The 23,684-nt window shown below is 38.0% G+C and overlaps 1 protein-coding gene across 1 annotated transcript; it reads right to left on the reverse strand.

The window, feature by feature from the left end:
- Window positions 1-1,391: 1,391 nt before the first annotated feature.
- LOC129579435 (dynein beta chain, ciliary-like) lies at window positions 1,392-23,413 on the reverse strand. Its single transcript, XM_055469517.1, has 42 exons — window positions 23,303-23,413; window positions 22,551-23,147; window positions 21,888-22,464; window positions 19,002-19,319; window positions 18,719-18,870; window positions 16,418-16,680; window positions 15,992-16,242; window positions 15,711-15,887; window positions 15,354-15,563; window positions 15,080-15,244; window positions 14,842-15,015; window positions 14,409-14,681; window positions 13,228-14,181; window positions 12,702-13,124; window positions 12,447-12,569; window positions 12,289-12,358; window positions 12,147-12,220; window positions 11,734-11,815; window positions 11,647-11,670; window positions 11,312-11,538; window positions 11,006-11,230; window positions 10,594-10,892; window positions 10,303-10,448; window positions 10,189-10,232; window positions 9,603-10,058; window positions 8,714-9,519; window positions 7,951-8,650; window positions 7,687-7,848; window positions 7,277-7,525; window positions 7,058-7,169; window positions 6,646-6,908; window positions 6,400-6,501; window positions 6,077-6,271; window positions 5,833-6,002; window positions 5,606-5,744; window positions 5,352-5,518; window positions 3,540-5,244; window positions 3,169-3,381; window positions 2,267-3,105; window positions 1,881-2,075; window positions 1,660-1,769; window positions 1,392-1,591 (listed from the first exon to the last, which is right to left on the reverse strand). Exons 1-41 carry the CDS (start codon window positions 23,386-23,388, stop codon window positions 1,670-1,672), a joined length of 12,507 nt encoding a protein of 4,168 aa, XP_055325492.1. The 5' UTR covers window positions 23,389-23,413; the 3' UTR covers window positions 1,392-1,591; window positions 1,660-1,669.
- Window positions 23,414-23,684: the final 271 nt, after the last annotated feature.

Consider the following 23,684-nt stretch of genomic DNA (forward strand, 5'->3'; position numbering starts at 1 on the left):
GGAACTCTATTGTTCAAAATTTTACAATGACCAACAATAGATTGTTGAACGCGCGCACTTTGCCAAAATAAACACCGACTATTTTCGTACCGTTTGCCATTTCCGCTGTTTTCCTTGATTTTGAAACGTGTTCCGTCATATCTTGGCCGTTTGCACCATTTCCACCTGCTCAATGGTGAATATTATTACGTGTGCGAATGTTGAAAACAATGTTGATGAGTCACCCTCTTTAGCCGTATACCACCGCACATTTTTCATAAATTTCCTTTCACACACATTAGAAAATTTATTATTTATAGTGACATTTGGTAGCCTACTCAAGCTTGCATGCTGTATACATTTATATTTCCGTAGGAGAGATGGAAGAGGAAAAAAATACGTAACAGACACAAACAGTCATTCCATTTTCACGTTTACGTTTATTTGTTTCTGTATGTGTATTTTGAGCGGCATTGCGCAATCAATCAAATTAAAAATTTATATGAAAACCCCGTGTCTGGAAAACGATTGGTTTTGAAATTCGTGAAATGTATCAAGATTGCTTTATTCTCGTGCTTCCAAATGTAATACAATTTTTTTTTCTCGCTAGAAATGCCAAGTAATAGATGAATGTTTTATTCTGCTTCAGTCCTGTTTATTTATTTGTGTTTATGCTGTGATATTGTTCAAGGTTAACTAACTTTAACACGTTTCATTTTTTTTCCCAAGAACTTACCGCTGAAAGTACGTGTTCTTTCTATAGCATCATCGATTGAATTTTATATATTCGTTCCATTTCATTTGAAAATGGCTTCGATTCAAAAAGCATGTCCGTTTGCAATTAATTTTGGCCCAAATTAAATGGGTGCTCAAATGCATTCCACAATGAATTTATTTAAAATGCGATTACGCTACAGATATCTGATAATAATCAACTTAATATCGATCGTATACTTGTATTCAGTGCCCTTGTAATACACATTATACAAATACATACGGAGAAATTCACTTATTTACTTGCGAGCACGTGGCTATCCGTTGGTATATTTATAGCAACATGTGGATGGAGGCAATATGCACATGCGAAAGCGTTTACAAATTTATCTGCTTAATTATTATAAACCAATATTCACATGCTAATTCATGCGTGACCAATTGTCAGCTCAAAACTGAGATGATGAGCATACGGTTTTCTTTAGTACGTTTCGCATTGAGTTCAATGACAAAGCTTTTGCACCAACGACGTTTCAGCGCTAAAGTGTAAATCTAGCAAATAATCTATGAAATATGCTAAATATATAGAATTCAATTCATTGACTTACAGCAGAAATTCACATGAACCAAATTAAGTTTATTTTTATTATATTTTTTCCATGGTAAACAAGCAGCCACTAATTGTGCACCCTTTTAATTCTACGTTAACTAGTTTATGTTGTAAAATGTAAAGTAGCTTATTATCGCTTATTTTCATTTTGCACATAATCTCATTTGCATTTTAAAACTGGAACTTCCCGTCTCCGCCGAAAAGAGGACTTTATTCAAACCCTGATATTTCCATTTGCGTTTCACTTCTTGCCATTTTCGCTAATTGTTCAACACCGAAAATCAATCACTAATCAAAGAAATTTCTAGTTAGATACGGATATGGAAGGGAAATATGGCAATGTTCAACATTCTTACTTAAATGGTTTTATGGCTGTAAAACAATTGCAACCCCAGCCAGTATCCATTTGGATGGTTTCTCTCTTGTTTTTAAATTAAATGTCCACACATAAGTCGGCCCACGTAAGCTGGAAACGAAAACGGAATGGAGAAAATGAATGGAAAGGAAGCTCATAAATTGGACAGTTTCCTTCCGCTCTCTCTCTCCCGCTCTCACACTTTCTCTCTACAGTACATACCGAGTTCTATAAATGGGACACTCGTATACGTTACGCAATTCTTGTTTATCCTTTGTTATTGCTCTGATGTGAATGAGTGGCATTTCGAAGAACAGCTCTTTGAGTCGGGCATTCACCAATGAATTCATCAGATTGTCCCATCTGGCCCCTTCTAAAACTAATCCATCGATATTGGCGCCGTCCCGAGGCGCTTCACTGCAATTCATTCGGAAGTAAATGGGTATTATTGGTAAAATGGCATGTGTATAGTTGTGTTGTAGTGTGTAGTACTATCGATAAACAGACTGATTTCTTTAGCAGTATGGCACAGGCACACAATGTATGCTGTACATCAGTTATGCAAAGCAACACAAAAGAAATAGTATTCTTTAATGCTAACAACGTACGTGTAATCATCTCGGTGTTTTCCCGTAACGTCGATGGTCAAGCACATTCGGTCCAATGGCCATTCATTTTTCCGGGCTGCAACCTGCATTATGGCAGTCAAAAAGCTTTGCGGATTAAAGAGCCCGGGCAACCATACTGAAATCGGTAAGCTGAAATCAATTGACCACTTGTAAAGCTCTTGATGTCGCTGCAGAAGATTTGAAAACCATAATTGCAATCCAAGCGTACTTGGGTATGCGAGCTTTGTCCAGGTGGGTGGAACTTTATCAAATATTATGCATTCGTCCAGCAATTCCATTTCCGATGTGATTGTGAGTTCGCCGCGATGTCCAAGCATAAGCTCACGCAACGATCGTTTCATTCCGTTCAACAATTGATTCATGCGTTCGCATTCCTGATACACAACCACAACGTATGGCGTGCGTTCCTCGAACCGTGTCATAATCTCTGCCATATGAAATTCGTCGGGAATTTTGTCTTGAAATTCTTCAATTAACTGCTTAACTGTCTCCTCACGTGACACCAGAATCACTGAACTCGAGCCCGATTCTCGTGGCTGTAGTTCAAATATTTCCGCAAACATATTATTTGATAGAGTGGTTAAAAATCCAATTTCCGCATTTAAATGCATTCCATAGAGATGCGGCGACTCGTTCGGCAAGAAATCGTTAACATATTGATGATATCCGGCTAAATCTAGATTTGGAGGGGCATCAAAATCGGGACAAAACAATAAATCTCCCGTCAATAGTGCGGGTTGCATGAATTCGTTGAGATACGTTCGACACAGTCGTCTGTCCCAATCGTCAGTAATATGGCCACCATACATTATTTCGCCCTGTCGATCGGCATGAGTTTGAGCAGGTCGTACGTTTAGAATATTTTTAAAATGAATACTCACGAATAAATAGCGTAGGTCGTCCCATGGGATGTTTCGATTAGCCTCCAAATAATTGAATAGTACATAAACGCTGATTGTTAAATCGCCAATACTGAATGGGTAGGATGAATTCCAGCCGATTGGACCAAATTTCCGTCTCTCACTTACACAGGCATGGAAATAGCACAATGAGAACAGAATCGCTTTGAATTCACCTTCCTTTGAGCACATTTCCTGGCACAGAGAGAAAAGGGGTCGTAAACACAAAGGATATGCATGAATATTTAGTATTCGATTCGCATTTGTTTTATTTTGTTATTTATTTTATCTCCCAAACCGACCGACCGACCGACCGGCTGGCGTTGGTTTACCATACGGTCGGTTCAACTTACCAACATTTCTTGCGTGAAATTATCCAGGGCGCGATGCAAATTCGCCTTAATGCCGGTCGGTGATTCGTTTGTTATTTTTATCGATGCTTCTAATATGCCTTGCGGTATGGAATGGAATTCAGGTGTTGGTGCCGCTTCGGCGCTCACAAATAAGCGAAAATCCGGGTGTGCTGTTTCTTCAGATTCAATGATTTTCCTCTCCAACACTGGCAACCACTTGGTTACTAAATGAATGTTCTGCAAAATCACCCAATGACCGTGTTTGTTGCCTGTCTCAATGGCCGCTTCAGCCAAACGCTCCTGGCCTTGGCCCAACGAAATATTGTGAAAATTGTGATAATCCGGCGACATGTTCATGGATTTACCAAGTTTCTCAACATCTTGGAGCGGATCAACGCCGGGCGATAAAATGAAAAATAACGGTGTCGATGCACAGCTCTCCGTAAATGATTCGGAAAATGGGATCGTTCTCACACCCACATATTTCTCACCCATTGTTTCTTCCACAAAACACGATGCTGCATAAATCATGCGATCCGGGCGAAGCGTTCGCAATATGCAAAGTTTTTGCATTGGTGTTTTGTTTTTCCATTCGCCCGGCAGCTTTTTCATTTCGGGCGCTTCGCTTTCAATGAATTTTTTCCAACGTTTCATCGACAGATCAAGATCTCTATCGAATCCATAAAACGCATCGATATTTGATAGTGCTTTTGCACCGCCCCACAGATGCGACGGCAAAAAGTCAAACGGTGAATGTAAATTCGGTAGATACGGAAATCTCAGCACAAAGTCCAGTTCGTTCAACGAAATTTGATTGCTCTGAATCAATATTTGGAATGCCAAATGCATTTTGTAAACGAGCTTATCTTTCTCAAATAATCCGCGACAGGTGTACATGTAAACGGCATACGTAATTGAATCAAGCAATGATCCCACCCGCTCTTTGATAGTGTTCTGTTTTTCCGTTTGATTGATGGCTCGCTTGAAAACAACTATAAATGCCTTCAACGAAAACTGGTACATCGGATTGATTTTGCACAAATCATTCAAAATGAAATATAGAATGGATGCACGCTCAGCGACACATCGATATATTTCACGTGCTGTATCTATTTCTTTTGTTGTTATTCGCGTTTCGGTGACCTTTACTTCGATTTCGGCTGCCGTTTTTTTCGTCTCTTCCAAATTGACGACCAACGATGGATCTTCGAGAACATTATCGCCAGCGGCCGCAAGTCGAGCCAACAATTCATCCTCAAGTGATTTCAGCGTGATTTTAAAATGATTTTGCTGCATCGTCAATTCTTGTTTCGATTTCTCTAAATCGGGGCGCTCGGCATTGACAACGGTGCCAAGTAGTTGCTGTTGCAAACCTTCTCGTGTAACAGTGAAATTGATAAGCGTTGTTTGTGCCTGCATCTCTGGTTTATAGTGTGGATTTGCCAACTTTGTCTGTAGAATCAGTCTGAAGCGTGGATTGTAATCAACTTCTTTATCGCCGATTTTTATTGTTGCACCACGTTTCGAAAATTGACGACTCAACAACGCATCCAATACTGCGTCGATTGTCTCGTCAATATTTTCCAATAAAACCGTATGGCCGGTGGCAATGGCTTTTTCTATTTCATCTAAATATAATTTTTGATTCGGCTGCAAAATCACCAACTCCTTTCCATATTTTTGTCGAATCCATTTCACTCCTTGCCTACAATTGATATTATGCAGAATATTCAAGAATAAAATTACGACGAAACGTCTAACATGTACAAAAGCGGCGGCTTCGCCGATTATTTCCATTCATTCTATATTTACAATTGTGGGTCTATAATCAGAGGCCAACGCGTAGCATTCGTTAAAATAATCGCGTTCTCTGTTGACATTCGATCGTTTGGCAGGCCTTCATTATGCCAGGCGGCAATGGTTGCATCATCACAAATCAAATCCAACGAATCAATACCGTCAGTGTGTGGGATTTCGGGCTGGTGATTTCAATGGAAACGCACAAAAAGGGAGCGAGTTTGAATTTTTTTTAGGAGAATTAAACAAACACTCGAGGGAAAATTCACCTTAAGTTCTCGGAAGGCTGGTTTCCAAATGTTCTCCTGCAATTCGTGCCGGTACAGCGGTGTGAATCCACCAACATACGAAATGAAGCATGAAATCAACAAAATATCGCCTGGCAACTTTTCAATTTGAAAACGAAGTCTGCAAAATGAATTTTCAAGAATTATCAGATAACAATTACCGCGAACTCATTTTGATTTGCAGTGAGAGGAAAAGAAAAAAAAACTACTTTTCAACTGATTGATGCCATCGAATGGCCTCCGAGCCCAGTCCATTCACCAAACGATGAGCCAACGATATGGTCATTGCCGTTTTCTCAGCTTCAAATTCCAATTTGGTTTTCTCAGCGATAGCTGTCTTAAATTCTCTTTGAATCGAATTCAAACGAGCCTCGATTTCCTGAGAAATTGTTCATAATTTACCAATGAAAGTTTTTCCATTGTATCGTGGTTCGATTGGGATATTGCACTCACCAAAATTTTATTGTTCAGAAAATCCAATTTATCTTGAGCTTGCTTCAATTCGTCTTGTGCATCCTCTAAAGCTCGTTGCTTTGGCTCAACCACCAGAAATACATTGTGAAATACAATTATATTAATGACCCATGCACATAATCCACTTGCAGCCGTCGATTTGGCAAGGATTTTTTGCGGATCGAACTCCGGATCCTTTACCGTAGAAAAAATGCGTTATGATTAGTCAACAAGTTTTATATCCTTTTCTCGTTCTTTCGTCTATTGTTGTTGTTGTTGCAAAAATACAATAACAGCAAATATTGAGGGAAAAAAAAACTAACTTTTAAGTACGGTTGTAACGCTTTGATTACTTTTGTCGGTATGTTTTCCTTGTCAAAGTTCTCCAATTTGTGTAGGAATTTGTCTACAGCGCCCATCATTTGCTAACAAAACGAAAAAAATAAGGAAATAGAAACGAAACGAAACGAAGAAGAGGAAAAAATGGAATAGCACAAATTGCAAATCAGACGAGTTATGGACTCTAAAGAAATAACAGCAACGACAATGACACAAAAAAAGGAACAAACTTTGCACGCTCTCCAGCTCCGGTCTTTTGGTATTTTGCTTTTTCCCGAAAATAGCACTAAAACGGCAGCACAAACGTGAATTACAGCTTTTGGAGGCGTCCCAAACGATTTCAATTCCGTCAAATTGTTTTTGTTCAGTGTATTTAGTGCCTCATTTGCAGCGATAAGCGACGGTTCAGCTTTTCGCAAATCCGCTTCACATATTTTTGCTTTGATCGTTACGTCTTCTTCAATCGCCCGTACTTTCCGCTCTTCTTCGGCCGCTGCACACGAGCAGTATGATAGCATCAACCCAAGAAATGGAGACGGAGACAGACAGACAGAAAAAGAGACGCCGTGCACACATACAAAACATCAATGCCATTAGGTTGAAAGTGAATATAACAATATCTCTTCATTAGCACCACAATACCTATTAGTTTTTCCTTTTGAACGATTTCATTTTCCGCACTAACGATTTTAATCAATTTATCAGCAGCTTCGTTTTTGGCTTTGAGCGTAGTTTCTTGATCAGCAAGAACATACTAAATCGTTTAATCAAATTAAAATTGCGTTATGTGATTACAACATGATTTACTTTAACGAATTCAATGTTGGAACGTTTTGCGTATTGTGTACAATTCGTACGTACCTTTAATGTCTCGACTTGATGGCCACACTGTGCTAATCGAATCAAACCATTTTCTAGACGCTGTATGCGCTGTATGTGGTCGTCCGTCTTTACGGTCAGCAATTTCGAATACAATGATATGAGCTCAAGATATGATTTTGGTGTCGTGTAATTGTAGCGTTTTTCATTTGCCAAATAATTCTTGGAAATTTCATTAACGCTTTCCAAAACGTATGCCATAAAAACGGCAACCGATTCTGTCAGCCCGTTCTAGACGAGAGAGAGAGAGAGAGAGAGAGAGAGAGAGAGAGAGAGAGAGAGAGAAAGATGCCGATGGACAAAACGGTTTGACATTTCGAGTATCGTGCGGGTAAGAGAGAAAGAGAGAGTGTGTGTGTCTACAGAGTGGAGCAAAACAAGTGGCAACTTACGGGTAACATGTCGACTTTTAGCAGGAATTTTTTTGCAACCGACTCCAAAGCGCTTTTCGGCCATTCATAAAAGAAATTTATAGCGGTACAGTTTACAAGGGCGGGAAACTTTCGAGACCGGCGCCGCAGTGTGCAACCAACCGGTGAGAAACATAAAACCACCTGTATTCAAAAATTTATTAGTCTCACATGATCGGTGTGTGTGTGTGTATGAGTATATGCGTACTGCACGAGATGAACAAACGAGTTGACTACAAAACAAACCTTTAACAATTTCTTGACTTTCTCAATAAAATATTTCCAGCAATTTTCACGTGTGTCCACAATGCCGAGCTGTTTAACTTCATTTTTAACGGAGCTTATTATGTTATCGGTTTCTTCATCAGTGAATAAATCGGGTATCTCGCCCGATGCCAACAAATCATTGATGAGTACAAGAAATGATTCATCAGCAACTTGGGCATCCGTTAGCAAGAACATTATCGACATATTCTTGATGCCCACTTTATGATATAGAATATTCAAATCGGAACGCAAATCAATGATGTTATACCCTTTTCTCAATTGGATTTGATACACAGACAGCGATGAAATGAACGCTCCCAATCGTGCTAACGATTGTTTTCCGCTTCCGCCAACGCCAATCAACAATGCGTTGCCACGGGGCATTTCCAATATTCGATTGATTCGACATATATGCGACATGGCATCCTCGAATAACACCAAATTCATCTGGCCCACATACTCGTTGTATGTGGACATTGCTTCGGACAGCAAATTTGTCAGCGACGGCCAATCTTTGATTTGCATGTACTTTGGTTCATTAAGGCCATCGGCGAAGTGACAGTAGAGTAGAGGCTCTCGAAACACTTTTGCCTCATCAATTTCTTCCAAATATTTTTTGAACACTTCACGACACAATTTCTTAAATGCATCCAGATCTGAGTCGTCAATGAGCTTATCACTATAATATAAAAAGCCACAAATAAAGGCATTATAAATATCTAAAGAAAAAATAAACCCGTACCTGTAAACGCGGAACGATTCATGGATGTAGAGGCGAGCCAGATCCTCATGTTCGGGACATGTATCTTTTGTGGCAAACAACAAACCTTGATAAATACTCGCCAAGTCACGTAAATTGAATATATAATGGAATTTGTGGGCTGTCGGCAGAAAAAGCTGTGCGATTCGGCTATGCAAATTTAAACCCATCGAAACGAGGCTTCTACATATACGTTTGTGATGGTAGGTGAAGCGTTTGTTTTCATTTTCCAAATGTTGACTCAAAATCGTGTGGTAAATGAGAAAGAGTGCCGCATCGTTAGGGAAGTTAACGGCAAATGTGAAAAAGTGCCTCTGCAACCGCGTGTCAATTGTGAAAGCACCAGCTGTTGGGCACATGCATGCAAGGAACTGGCAATTATGGATCTCTTTGAGCGTTAACTTGGATCTGTCAAACCAATGACTATAATCCATAAATTGCCTTATAATTTGATGCGGACGCACCGTTTCGAAAGGATCCTTTTCGGGCATGTTCAAGTCATCAACAAAGTAAATCATAAATTTTGAACCAACTGGCGCATAATTTCGGCCTGCTTTCTTTTCCAGCGGTTTCTCCAAAATTTTTTGCAACATTTCCGATGTTGTATAGTAGTTCAATGGGATATGTGTCACCGAATAATTGTCATTCAAATTGGCAATTTTATCATTGATTGTAACCGTTTTTCCACTTCCCGTCGCACCAACAAACATTATCGGCAATTTTTTATCCAATAGAATGTCCAAAAACCAGCGCAGGCAAACATTCGTCGCAGTAGGAATCATACAACACTGAAAAAAACATCAATGTTAAAGTGGACTTGATGCTCGCTTATTCATTAATCCACCAACCGAATTCACATTCAAATAATTACCTGCAAAGGAATATCCGTATCAATTTCATATTTCGGAACCAAATCTTCCCACAGTTTGAATTGCTTCGTATTTTTGTCGACGTAATAATCGAAAACGCATGCATTATCGGGAAACTGAACGGTTTGGTATTCGTTTATCCAAAATTTGCTAAACTCCATTCGCCAATCGGTCTGTTGATCTTCGTAAAAGCTCGAACCAAAGCCCCATATAGCGGCGAATATAAAGTAAATTTCGTACCAATCTTTCGGGCAGTTTTTCGGTACATTTTCGTTTGTTAATAAACAATCAAGTAAATGGCAGGTCATTTGAACCAATGATATTTCTGGTATTGGTGTGATTTTATTGAATTTTTTATTGGCATCGAGCAACGGTGGAATATAACGGTCGAACAGCAATAATAGTAAATCATTTGCCTCATCAGCATTATTCCGAGTTTTCAACCACGATGCAACGATCTTGAAATTGTAAAAAGAGTGCTTATAAATAGAGTGCTTATAATCCTTTTAAATATATATATAGGAACCGGGCGTGCGCCTTTACAGGTGATTCAAATAAATGTTTCGGAAATTATGATAATATGCTTACGGGATACCAAGTTACAACACTGTCATTCACATATAAGATACCAGCTGCAAGTGTCAACGAATGCGTTGTGTGAATTAAAAATTAGAGTTCAAAGGTGGTTCGACATAACATTACCTCTGGATACAGTTGCCGGGGTCGCACTTTGCAAATGGCCCACCTCAAACAGAAGCCGCATTTCCTTTGTGAACGCGATGCGTTCATTGCTTGCCAGCGTTAGCACCTTGTTGTCGTCCATAACCGTATTTAAACTTTCAATCCACCTACAAACACACATGCGCGCGTTCAAGAGCGAGAAAAACGGATGATGAATTTATTCAAAACCAATGAGATTAGATAATATTATTTAGAAATAATAACGGTTCAACGGTATGTATGTATGCATAAGCGAATGTTTGAGATACTTGCATTGGGTCTACTTCTCCATCCAATATCAGCCATTTCGGATTGTCATTAGCATATTTCGCCTGATCCCTTATCAGTGATGAAAGCAGGCCATCTTTCCACTCACGCGTTGCCGGATTGATAAACCCAAACAGCTCGTTGGCCGACACACATTTCGGATTCAAGTCATATGTACACGGCTTTCGCTCTTGCTGAACGTACGTAGCATTCAATGTTTTCCATATTTGTGACTTACCCGTGCCAGCTTCGCCCACAATAAATACCGAATGACGTACGGCTAACAATTCCTCCAATTGAACCACCTTATTTTTTTGGAAATAATTTATTATGGATTGTATACGTTTGTCCCATTTGAAATTGATAGAAGGAAAAAAATTGAAAGGTAATCATAAATTTATATGGCATTTGAATTTACTTTTAGAACGTAACCATCCTCTGCTTCTAAGTTTAGCTCAATAGCCGATAGACGAATTAGCTTTTCAAAATCGGACGATCGTTTTCGCGGCACATCAATCGATGGGAATAGATCACCAATCAATCCCATAAAAACGGGAATGTCATCGGACACAATTTTCGGTATATTAAAATCTCGTAAAGCTCTCATTAGCACTTGCTCTTCCTGTCGTTGTCGGTCACTTCTCTGTCCATTTGAATGTTTGCGGTTAGCCAAACACAACAAAGAGGGGAAAAAATGAGAAATTTACAACAACATATTGCGAACCTTCAATGTGCCAGCAACAACAAGCACTGATTTAACCGCACGCAATCCCCAATCATAGTGATCCTGATGGGACAGCAGCTCTTTGCACAGCGTATATAATGTAATGAACTTTCTTGCTAACAATCTTGCTTCCTGAAAACCTTCGGCAACTAACATTATTTCGCATATTAATGCGACGTCAGCCACAACCATTGCACACGGACGAAAGAGAGTCTTCAAATTCTCAGCTATGACAATATAAAAATAGAAGAAAAAGAATAAAAAATTCAAGTGGTTTCTGTTATTGTCGTCGTCGTTATCGTCATCGTCATCATGAATTTTTATAATCTCCTTACGCAGTTCAGTCCGACCGGCGTAGCCTGAAAACCCAGAGAGATTTGAATAAAATATGGTTGATTATTTCTGGAATTGAAAATTTCTACCTGGATTCATCGTTACAAATAAACCCACGGACGTTACCAATGAAATCATGTCACCCATAAACATGAATGTCGATTTGTTATTCTGATTCGATTCCGATTGAATAATAAGTACGAATCAAGTGTGGAGAGAAGAAGAGAAAAAGAAAAAAAAAATTAATGAAATTTTGCGCAGTAATCCAATTAGGTTGTGAAATGCATCCAATTTCCCAAATTTTCATGTTAATTTGTAGCCAATTATTGCTCAGATTCCCACATACACACATGCACATGTATTGAAATATTCAGTATTCAGCGATAGCAGTTACCTTATCTCTAAGTGTGACAAAATGCCGTCCACCCTTAATTCATCGTGACGTTTGTTTTGAATATAAATTGAAATAACGGATTTAAACTACATGAAATCACTAAATTACCTTGATTGCATCTTGTATGCACTTCACCTGAACCGCAACCACAGACAGCACTTCGATGGAAATCCGATTGAACTCTGCATACCAGATTATAGATTTTAATTGTTGCTGTTTTCTCGTCTTTATTTCATTCGAATTGATTTACCGTCAAAAATTCCAAAGGCTCCCGATGACGCCAGACCTTTGTAGATTTGGCCACATGATTTATAATCCATCTGTAAAATATAATAATTCATTAAAAATAATTAAATAAAAATTATATATAATTAAACTTTTTTGAAAAATTATTAATAAATAAAATACCTGTTCTGAACAGTTGAAGACATAAACCATCATTCCTAAGCCTTTGGCCAAATCTTTAGTCGTCTCCGTTTTTCCAGTGCCCGAAGGACCAGCTGGCGCTCCACCGTGTATCAAATGCAAAGACTGCCAACAGAATGAAAGACAGTTTAATCGATTGCTCATTCATTCGTTGTATTTTAAAATGATGTCTCGTTGCTATATTCGAATGGAATTCATTTTGTTTCCATTTATTGAACTGTGAAAATGTGTGTGTACCTGTGTCAATGTGATATAGCACCTGTCTGTCAATGGTGTTATTACCAAACGAGGCGTGATGCCCAAATACTCATAATCATATTTAAATTCGGCATCGCAAATATTCACATAACAATCCTGATCGGAACGATCCCAGCGGTGGCGTAATTGGCATTGCCATTGAAATTCATAGCTTTTGGTAACCTTTTGTGAAATCATTTTCGATACAACATCACGCGAATGCACGTCTATCGTACAAATGGTCATAATCTTCTGTCGATCTCCGCTGCTTAAATCACCCAACAGCAAATTGATCAGGACATTCAATTGGGAAATCTGCTTGCGTTGATAGTCCTTCATGGCATTCTCATAACCTTCTTCAATTTTTGTGAAAATTTCATTGATTTCGATTGACCAATAAATTTGCGATATGCATAGAGCAACCTTGAATGAAAAAAAACAACAATAATAACAACATACACTGCTCATCAGCTGTGTGGGTGTGCGCGGAAGATTGGCACAACAATACATATATCTGCTGACCTACCTGTGCTGGCCAATCGAATATCCAACTGTCACGTGTCTTATCCTCATACAGTTCGATGGATTGAGCAAATAAACGATTCAGTGTGTATCGCATGATGTTGGTCACGCGATTCAACCAATCTTCAACTTTTCCACTGCAATTACATTCCGCACTGAATGCCACGTATTCATCATGATCCTTTGAGTACATTCCAATCGCGAGTTTACTACCATTCTTGTATTTCAATCGTCGTATCGAATCGTATAGCTTGGGCAAGTGGTGCCCTACTATCTCGGGATCATTGCTATTCGATAAAATGTCCAATAAATCAACGGACGAAATGAAATAAAATCGTGGATACACCAGTCGTTTCGTTTCAAGATAGTTATTTAGTGCTTTCTCGCATAAAATCAGTTCAGATAAAATGTCTTCCATTTGCAGGTGTAGTCCCGATCGATTTGTCACGACCAAAACATTTGGTTCGTTCAATATCATCTCACGTATTTCATGAAATGCATGATTTGTCTTCATAAAACGTTCCGAATCCGTTGGCAACTGCTTTCGTATATCTTCCGAGCCCGAGAAAATCTTCTCCAGATAAATCCATTTGCGTTGCACTTCGGACCACGTCATTATTATCATATCAGCCATGCTTAGTTTGTGTACCCATTCTTTGATTTCTTTCTCAAAAAATGATATGTACTTGGACGTGGCCATATTTTGAATTTGCACTTGATTCTCTTCCAATTTTTCAATCAAATCTTCGGACACTTTTACCATTTTAACGCCACCCGAATGCTGTTCATAGTCAAATGTTAGTGTGGCCCACTGTGCTTCAATGTCTTTTAAGATTTTTTCCATTTGCATTTCTTTCACCGCTTTGTCAACCGTTTGTTTTACCTCATCTTCGAACTCATGCAAACCCAAATTCAGCAAATCCGACAGCGTTGTCGATTTGTTCAATCGAATATTTAGCTAATAAGAAAGCACAACGTACGCAAATGAGATTAATGCATGAGAGTTTATCGATATGCATTACAAGTGCAAATTAATTACCAAATAAATCATTCCAAATTTGGAGAACAGCTGCAAAGATGTTATCAAGAAATGAATATCAGGAAGGTAATTTCGGAATCTGTACATTAATTATCAGTGATAAGAAGAAATTAGTTTTTGTCATTTAATGACTAATCATTTAATACCCCTGTGGATTTCATTAATTCAAGCCAATGTCGATCCTTAATCGCTGTATTTTGTAGTTCGGTGATTGCCCGCAAAGAGGTTACCAAATTCCGTAGCATTCGTTCAATGTAAACGAATGGTTTCCACGTACGAATCAATTTACCTAATGATCTTATATCTTTACTGAATCGTTTGCATTGTTGTTCGATTTCTTCAACATCGAGTCGTTTCCATGACGTTCGCTTCCAGTTCCCCACACATGACTCAATAACATTCACAAAATCCCATAATTGCTGCAAATCATGATTGTTTTTTAGTATTATTCGCACTAAATCTAAAACTAAAATTCACTAATGATAAATGTCTTAAATCGTTAACCGTACAAAAAAAAAACGAACAAAAGACCTAGTCAATGTATTTTGTTTAGAGATAGAGTAAAAGATGGCCCTGAACCTTGATCAATTTGATTTCACTCCGACAACTATCCAGCTCGACTTTTGATGGGGGCGGTAAACCGAAAATTAAAGCCGATTCCACTAATTCCTGAAGTTGCCGTTCCCAGTAAACGATTTTCAAGTTGCACTCATCCAAAAGGCCATAGACATTTGCGCACGGAATAAGGAAAAACTATGTAATGGAGAATTATGTTGTGTATTGTATTTACTTTGATAGACCGTACATCCTAACATACCGTTTTCTGTCTGAATTCTTGACGAAAATGCTTCGAAATCTGATTAAAAAATGTTATGCGTTGCTGGATCAAATCGATTTGATGGGCTTGAATTGGAACGATTGCATATTTGATTGTTGAAGCGTTTTTCAACAAGGTGGACCATTTTTCCGGCAAATCTGAAAACTGATGACGCACACGCATACACGATACACACGCCATCCGTTTGGTATGTTTGAATTCAATGAACTTGTTGTGTATTGTTTAGCAAATAGAAACTTTGGTCTTTACCCACCTGATTTGAGCATTTCTTCGGAATTTTGATGTCGTACTGCATTATCATATAAATGATTTTCTTGAGTGATGGAAATAGGCTTTTAATTGAAGGTTCGTATTCTTTTATTTGGTTTAACACGCTAAGTATGCGTAATAATGAATTTGAGTCATCCCAGTCAAACACCAACGACAAAACTTCATTCGATTTGTTGATAAATTCTTCCAGTTCCTGTAATAAGAAAAGGTAAGCAAATTTGTGTGTGTTTGCTTCTAAAGTGTGCATAAATGCACCATTTCAAAAGCTTCTTTGAAAGTTGAGTGATTATGAGTTTGTGTGTTTGGCCGCACACAGGGATTGAAGGGAGAAAATTCTTACATTCAAACGATTTAGAACGTAGTTCAGTAAGTGTTCCTTGAACATATTAATCCACTTGGAGCACTGGTTCAAAATGATATGTTTAAATGTCCGTATGTCAATCAGAAGCCAACCATGTATAGTTTGATAATTTGCTAGTCTGTCAAAGTCGTCGAATACACTCAACCAATTTTCGATCTGTAGTCAAACGAAGGCTTTCGTAAAATGAAACTGGTACAGTGTATCATAGAAAACACAAGGCCAAAATGTACGCTACACACGCTCATACGCTACATACATACCTGAGCTTGAAACATCTCGATTTGAGCATTGGGATCCTCGATGTTATCTCCCGGAAAATCGTCATCCTTAAGGCATTTTTGTTCGCATTCATTTAAAAATCGCTTTAAATACGACTGTTTATCCTCCAGCCAAATGTACTGATACTTTGAAAATGTTTTCATGTAATTGAGAGCGTCGATGCTCGCACTCTGTGCATGTTTTAAAATCATATTCCGTATGTTTTGAATATCTCTGTTTTCATCTAAATCAACTGGAGAAAATGATAGTGATGTGGAAAAATAAATGGAAAATTCGTAATTCGCATATAGTAAACGTATTGGAAGCTTGTGCGATGTATTCAGTTTTAAACTACTAAAGCTTCTTATCTAAATACTTCCTCTCTACCAAACCCAACATCCTCCCCGCGTTTTTGCCTCTTTACTTACTTTGATATGTTCGTTTGGCTGATGAGCAATCACTTATTGGCTGAGCGATTCTATCAATTTGATGTGAGACAGAGCAAATGTCGTCTATTAAACTCTTAATCGTATGCATAAAGCTGTCTTTGTCATTTTCATTCGCCAAAGTTGGAACAAACTTCAGTTGATTGTCCCAAAGTTCCAGTTTGATGCGAAACAACTTTGAATTGTCATTATTTTTATCATTGAATGCGTTTCCCTCGCTCATTCCACTCAGTATGTACGATAAACTAAATTGAAAAGGAAATGGAATCATACAAAATGAGGCCTTTAGAACATTTGTGTTTGGGTCTAGATATGTATAAATTTATGTATATATATTCTATTATTCAATGATTCTATCTATTGGGCATACGCGCATCGCACACCACATATTTATTTAAATTTTGTCCATTCAAACGATATCATTAGTTGGCTTATGTTTCGGATTATTTTTCTTTCTCTCCACTCTGAGTCAGCATAGTCGCGTGTACATTCCTCCTTGAATCGGTGAGAACAGATGGAACCCACAGAGAGGCACACAATAAGATGTTATTGTCACAATAACGTAACGAGTGGTGTGTCAGTCGTACGCATATACAGCATTGCGTGCAACTGATCAAGTAGCCATTGCACCGTTATGTGAGACGACTCGTGCGGATGAGTGTAAGAACGAGCGAGTGACACACCACTCGTTACGTTATTGTGACAATAACATCTTATTGTGCGCTTCTCTGTGGGAAGTGATGGGATGTAGACGCTCGCAATTTAAAATCAACACAATATCGCCGGTGTATTACACAGCAGCAGCAACAAATACGAAAGAAACAATTATGTTCGTGTTTTTTCCGTCTCGAAATTATCTACTATCTTGCAATTGCATAAGATGTTGACAACATTTTCGTTTCATAGACGTTTTTATTTCTACTTTGTTCTTTTTTCGGTATATTAATGCATGAAATTCAGACGCGCTGTTTTTTGTTGCATACGCTTGGAAGTATCCACATTAAAAGAATGAGCCGATAGATAATGCTTATCGGTGATCATTTCACACTGTGTTACATTGTAGACTTTGATATTTTAATGCTTACTATGGCCGCACTATCGCAAAGTATGAAAAGTGGCTGTTACTACCAGAATTCGAAATCAATCAGTCATTAAAGGCAATTGCAAGTGATGCTATTTTCTAGTCGATTGACAACAAAATATATTTATAGCTGAGCTTCTGGCAGAGCAAAAAAAAATCTAATACATAAATTGAGACGATAAAAATGAAACACATCGCTGAGAAGCAGGAAAACGCACGACGGAGAAAAAAAATATCTGCGAATAAACTGAAGAAATACTGGCATAGTAAAGGCGTCTTTCACCTAATCAATTATGTTTATCTTATTCATAGTCTTCTGAAACATTGAGGGTGAATGACAACGTCTTCGGTATACATCAGATTCACGCGCACACATTCCAACTAGATTCGAATCTATTTTTGGTGAAGTACTCTCACGTTCATTCATTACAATTTAGATCTTCCGTTTATTTTTTCCTCCATCTTGGTTTGATGAAGTCAACGGCCACCAAATCACTCATACACAAATACGGCTGAAGTCGTTGTTGCACGGAACAAGAAGTGTTCAGTTCATCGAATTGTGATAAAATCATATACGCTCACAAAATCACTTTAAAATAATACAATTTCTTCGAAATTCGTTTTCGAAATTGGCATTTTCGTCACAAGTTATGTGCTGCGCTACATTCAATGCACGTGTGTGTATTTGTTTTAGTTTTTTTTTCTGCAATGGTTTGCATACATTCTCATGGATTCAATCTATTGAGTGCGCTGTGGTTAACGACATTGAAACATTCGAAATGCATGCTCATACGAACCCCATAGTTGCAAGTGGAAACGACAGTGTGACGTGGAAGAACGAGTGTCGGTATAATCTCGTTGAATAAATGTCTAAATGATGCAAAAGCGGTTTAAATGGCTTAAATGGTTTTTGTATTTGCTTCTGGTGTTTTGTTTGACAGACACATCACTGACACATAATGCAGTAGACGAAGTAAAAAAACGATATTGCGCAATAAATTGTTAGTGTAATGAGACCACAACTGCTTTCAAACTGAAAGTATGGTGATTATAATTAACGTTATCGCTCGTTTTGCTCCGTTTAGGTTTACTATAAAACACATAATTGAATTAAATCTGAGAAAATTAGTCGGAATTTTGGTGCAAACAGAAAAAAAAACGCAGAAGAGCGAGCAAACGTGCGAGAGAGAAAATACACAAACCTCGACTCAACACCACTAAGCAGCGCTTGTGATATTAATTTGTCAACGTATTCCTCGTACGGTCGGAAAAGCTTCAGATTATCTTCACTTTTCACGATTTTTTCACTTTGCCCAGACACACCGGCAACCACATCAATGTGCACCAACTCAACCTGGAAATTGGATTCGAAATAAAATACAATGAATATATAGAAATGCCGCATTAAATTACTAAAGAGAGAATGATAAAAGTTTACTTCAATAAATTTAAAGTTAAACAAACAAACAAAATTTGGCGTCTTACCACACTTGGCATTCGTTCAAATTTGTCTTTCGCTTGGTGCCTGCCGAATTTCCGAATAATTGTGTTACGCAATCGATCCTTGCCAAACTCTTTTTTCCGCTCGAGTAATGGCATGCCGAACAACAGTCGATAATTCTCTTCCATGGTGTATTCAATAAGTTTCTTTGAATTGTTCACCTCAACGCAGCGCGTCTTACATTTTAGCGATCTGTCATCGATATCCAATAATGAAGTCGCGTTGCCCTCTCGGCGTTGATATAATGGCACTTTGCCCCAAATTCGTATGCTATCCAGCATATTATTGATATTCTCATGAGTCTTTATTATTCGATGATAAAGACGAGATAATTTCTCGTATATCATTTTAACGCAATTTTGGTCTGAGCGCGCGCGCGCGTACACATACACGCATACGCATATAGCCAAAAAAGACGTGATAATCCGAAAATGAAGAGGAAAAAAGTGGAGAGAAGAGGATGAGAAGAGACAAAGAGAGAGAGAAGGGATTACCAACCCGAATGAAATAACTGGATAGAAATGTGTTCAGCTGATATAAATTCGTGCATAAAAAAATTCTAAGTTTGAATGTGCGCCGCTAAAAAGAAAAGCGTAGTGCGAATGGTGTGTGATATCTATGTCATCTATCTGAGTTTATAGCATTTGGTACGTTATGCTTACTTATGCAAAATAACTTGAGCAAAATAAATGAGTTAAAAATTGGAAAGTCAACATATAGCAAACCGCCAAAGCAAGTGTGTTTGTAGTTAATTTAATTGTAAACGCAACCAAAAACGAACCGAACAAACGCAACAATATACACATATATTTTTTTTACCAAAGTTGATCCAAGTGAAATTTTCCATGAGAACCGTCAAATCAGCTGCAATCACTTCGACTTGCCCAGAGATGATATCAAATTCGCATTTTTCGGTCTTTTCACGGACAAAATTATAATATTCAACTATGCGCAACAGTGATATCCGAGACTCCTGCAACATGGATGGAACAAGCAGATTGAATTCATTCGCGTGTTCATCACGTTTCATCTGTTCGGCATGTGTGCAGATAAGGCGCTTGATTTTTGGTTTATCTTTAGCATAACATTAAGAACATGGGTTGAAGTAGGTCATAAAAATTGTTCTCTTCAACACACATACGTTCAGTTACGTACATGCACACGTACACACATACTCAAATATACAACCACTAACTTAAACAACACGCCATATATTTGCATATCATATGCACAATTCAAAAGTTTCCGTTTGTGTTTATACTTTTTCATTTGTGTGTTTAAATTATTTTATGGAGATTAGATTTGTGCATGCTTGAACTTTTTTATTTATGTTCTTTTCGCTTATAAGTTTTGTCTGTGTATTGAATTATGGTTGTATAGAAAATTTGATGCTGTTTGACGTAATTTGTTGAGTATGCGAAAATTGTGTCGGAGGAGAGATTCGTCGGAGGAGAGGCGTTTGCATTTTGGCATCGATGAGGGAATTGTGTATTTTTCAGCCAAAAAGATTTTAGCCAAAAAGATTTTAGCCAAAAATTCAATTGATTGCCTTCATAGTAGTACTAAGTGCGCATCAAGCGGATGGCTTTGAATATCCGGCCAATCATCGCCTTCTTGAGATGAATGTACTAAGTACTTACCCACAGTGAGTCGTTTATTCTATACAAATTTAATGCACATTGCGGTAAATTATTATGACCCATTCTCATCAGTAATGCACATTCCTTCAGTGCAAGATCCAGCTGCGGGTGAAAAGTGGTAATATTTTCAATGAAAAAAAATGAACGAATGAGAATGTGTAGTGAACTGGATATCACGTTTTTCATCGTGAGAATGCTTCGGGTTCAGCGTATAGCGCAACCAACTGCAACGTATACGTCGAAGTTCATTGTGCAAAACTGATTTGCATTTATCTTTATCTTAGTGTTATTAAGTATCTAAATATGTGAAGGGATCGGTTGTGTTCTGCTATAAACATTGGAATACAAACAACTTTATACGCTGCAGCCAAAGTCGTAATACATTGTCTTAAATCACGGTAATTTGCTCCCATAAAGGACAAATCCGATCTGAATTCTCAGACAATGACGAACCTTCATCCAAAACATAAACGAAAATGGTTTTTTTCTGTCCTTTTGCTTTTCGTCTCTTCTGTTCAGTTCGTTTTGTTTCTTTGTGAAGAGTGAAGCCTGTCTGCTTTGTCATGTATTACGACATGCATTGTACTGACGTTTTTCCTTTTATCGTGGTTGACCTTATTTCACATTGCTTCATGGCAACCACGAATCCTAATTACATTATGCGAAAGGTAGGTAGGTAGGTAGGTAGGTAGGTAGGTAGGTAGGTAGATTTAGAACGAGTGAGTTATGCTTACATTTTGGTCGAAATTCGTTGCGACCAGATCTTTTTCTGTCTTCATCAATAAGTTTTGCAATGTACATGCATGGATTGTCTCCGTTACGTCCATTGACCAGTGTGCCAACATGTCGCATTCCATTTGTTCGATCAAAACCATTAGATCGTCTTTCATTTTAATTGCTTGCTGCCCATCGGCTGATTCAAAAATCCTACGGGAAAAATGCGGGTATTCTAATGGAAATGAATCCGTTTTTTCCTTTTCTAATGTATTTCTTTATAAAATCAAATATCTTACGAATATTCTACGAATGTAATGCATTCGGTGAGTTGTCCTAGACGCCGCCGATGCATGTTCAGCCAATTCAAATAGTCTGCGATGGGTGAAGAGTATCGAACATGCGGCAGCTTAAATTGACCAGAGCATAATAGAAAACCACAGACAAGGTAGAATTGGCAATAAAATGACATAATCAAAGGTTTGCGATTCTTTAAAAAAAAGCTCATCCAATTACCAAAATTCGTTTGCCAGGTGAACTGTCCTTCAATAAGCTGTGAACTTCGTTAATATCGCTTTGAATAATTTTGATGACGTTTTCAATTTGATTTGAAACTTGTTCATTTATTATGGGTCGTTTCAATAAGCTGCCAAACATTTCAATGGTCTTAATACTTGATTCAGCACTGTTGCAATTCACAAATGTTTCCATGAAAATTTGCGATAATTTCCTCTCTAAAATGGTGATGTTCAATTGGAAATTTCTCTTTAATTCTTTAAATTGATTATTCGATGGTTCCAACAAATTCGTGTGGTTTGCAATGCATGAACTGTACAGCGTATGAAATTCGGCAAGAACAGAACGAATGCGTTCGCACAAGTGACGACCCTTGATACCACCAATTTCGATCTTTTCCAATTTCAAAAAGTCATTTGCCGCAACAATTATGTCATTAACATCGTGCAAACGAATCAAATAGGCATTCAGACGCTCGAACACTGTTTCTGCATCAAAAGACCATTTCATCATCAATGGTTGATTGCTTTTGATTTTGTATTGGTCCAGTCTAGCTTTATGCGACACCACCTCACTCCTAAGAAACCAAAATGCCAATGTCATTAGCATAAGCATAACAACAATTACTCTATTATATTATTATCGATCATAATTTCAGCTCACTTGTACATATTTAGAATGGCAACAATTTCGGTGATTTTCATGATGGTGTCTTCAATGTCGTTTTGAAATAAAGTTTCTGCATCCAATGCGTTCATTGACTCATCAATTAGCATGTTTCCAATCAGTCTGAAGAGGAGCGGCCAGCTTTCCTTCGGGTAGTAAATTGATTGTGACCACATGAGGCACATACAATGCAGCATTGGTTTGATGAGTGCGCCACATTCGAGAAAATGATGGCTTTGAAAGAGATGTGTACATTTTGCAAATGCATTCAAATGGATTGTAACGTCGCGGGCCTGTGTGAGTGCCGCCACCACATTCTCGAACGATTGTCGAAATGCTGTAAAATAAACCGATTCAATTTTTTCGAGTATTACGCCCACCATTTTTCGATTATTTTCGGTTAATTGTTTGTATAAATTTTCCAAATTGGCCAATCGCTTATTCCAAAATGTGTATTCGTCGTGTGGCATGGGTTGGGCATCATTTTGGAAAAGTTTCTCTGATGTTTCAATCATAATATCGTTGATAATGTAGCTCCATTTGATGACGATTCCTTCCAGCAAATTTTGCAACTTTGTGTCACAAGCCATCGTCCTTGGGTAATCCGAAAAATAAACAACAACAACAACAACAACAATAGCAACAACCCATTTTAGCACATCATTCCATGTGGCTTCATTTAATAGTTTTTTTTTTGCTAGAGTGCATAATAATTTCTATATATACATAAACGACATTCATTTACTAACCCAAGAACAATTTGTTCAACCGTTTCGGTAAACTCCTTCACATTCATCGGCAGCGGCAAAAAAGTTTTATTGCTCAAGTTACCCATTACGACGGCCACATCTTCCAAGACTTCATAAAACTTATCCGAAACATCAATATGCAGCAATTTTGGCCATGTATTTCGGTTGAGTGGATTGTTGAGCAATGATCCGTAGATTTCTTCTATCAAAACATTGAAGGTGTCCAATGTTGACGATGATATGTCGCCGAACAGCAACATCTGTTTAAACCGAAATATAAATATTTATTTGAGACACGTGCATAAAACCAGGTATCGGTATATAGTACCAATGATTATAATTAGTTATGAGGTGTCCCAAATGGAATTGGACATAGAATTTT

Source organism: Sitodiplosis mosellana, unplaced genomic scaffold, assembly GCF_009176505.1.
Source record: "Sitodiplosis mosellana isolate CC-2019 unplaced genomic scaffold, AAFC_SMos_1.0 Smas_scaffold_6226, whole genome shotgun sequence".
Lineage (NCBI taxonomy): Eukaryota > Metazoa > Arthropoda > Insecta > Diptera > Cecidomyiidae > Sitodiplosis > Sitodiplosis mosellana.

Excerpts from the sequence above, each read along its gene's own strand:
- LOC129579435 (XM_055469517.1), bottom strand. The coding sequence starts at position 23,388 with ATGGGTAACTTGAGCAATAAAACTTTTTTGCCGCTGCCGATGAATGTG. Across the intron at positions 11,671-11,733 it reads ATTTGTAACGATGAATCCAG|GCTACGCCGGTCGGACTGAA; the intron begins GTAGAAATTTTC and ends CTGGGTTTTCAG. Across the intron at positions 8,651-8,713 it reads GAATCGTTCCGCGTTTACAG|TGATAAGCTCATTGACGACT; the intron begins GTACGGGTTTAT and ends TTTATATTATAG.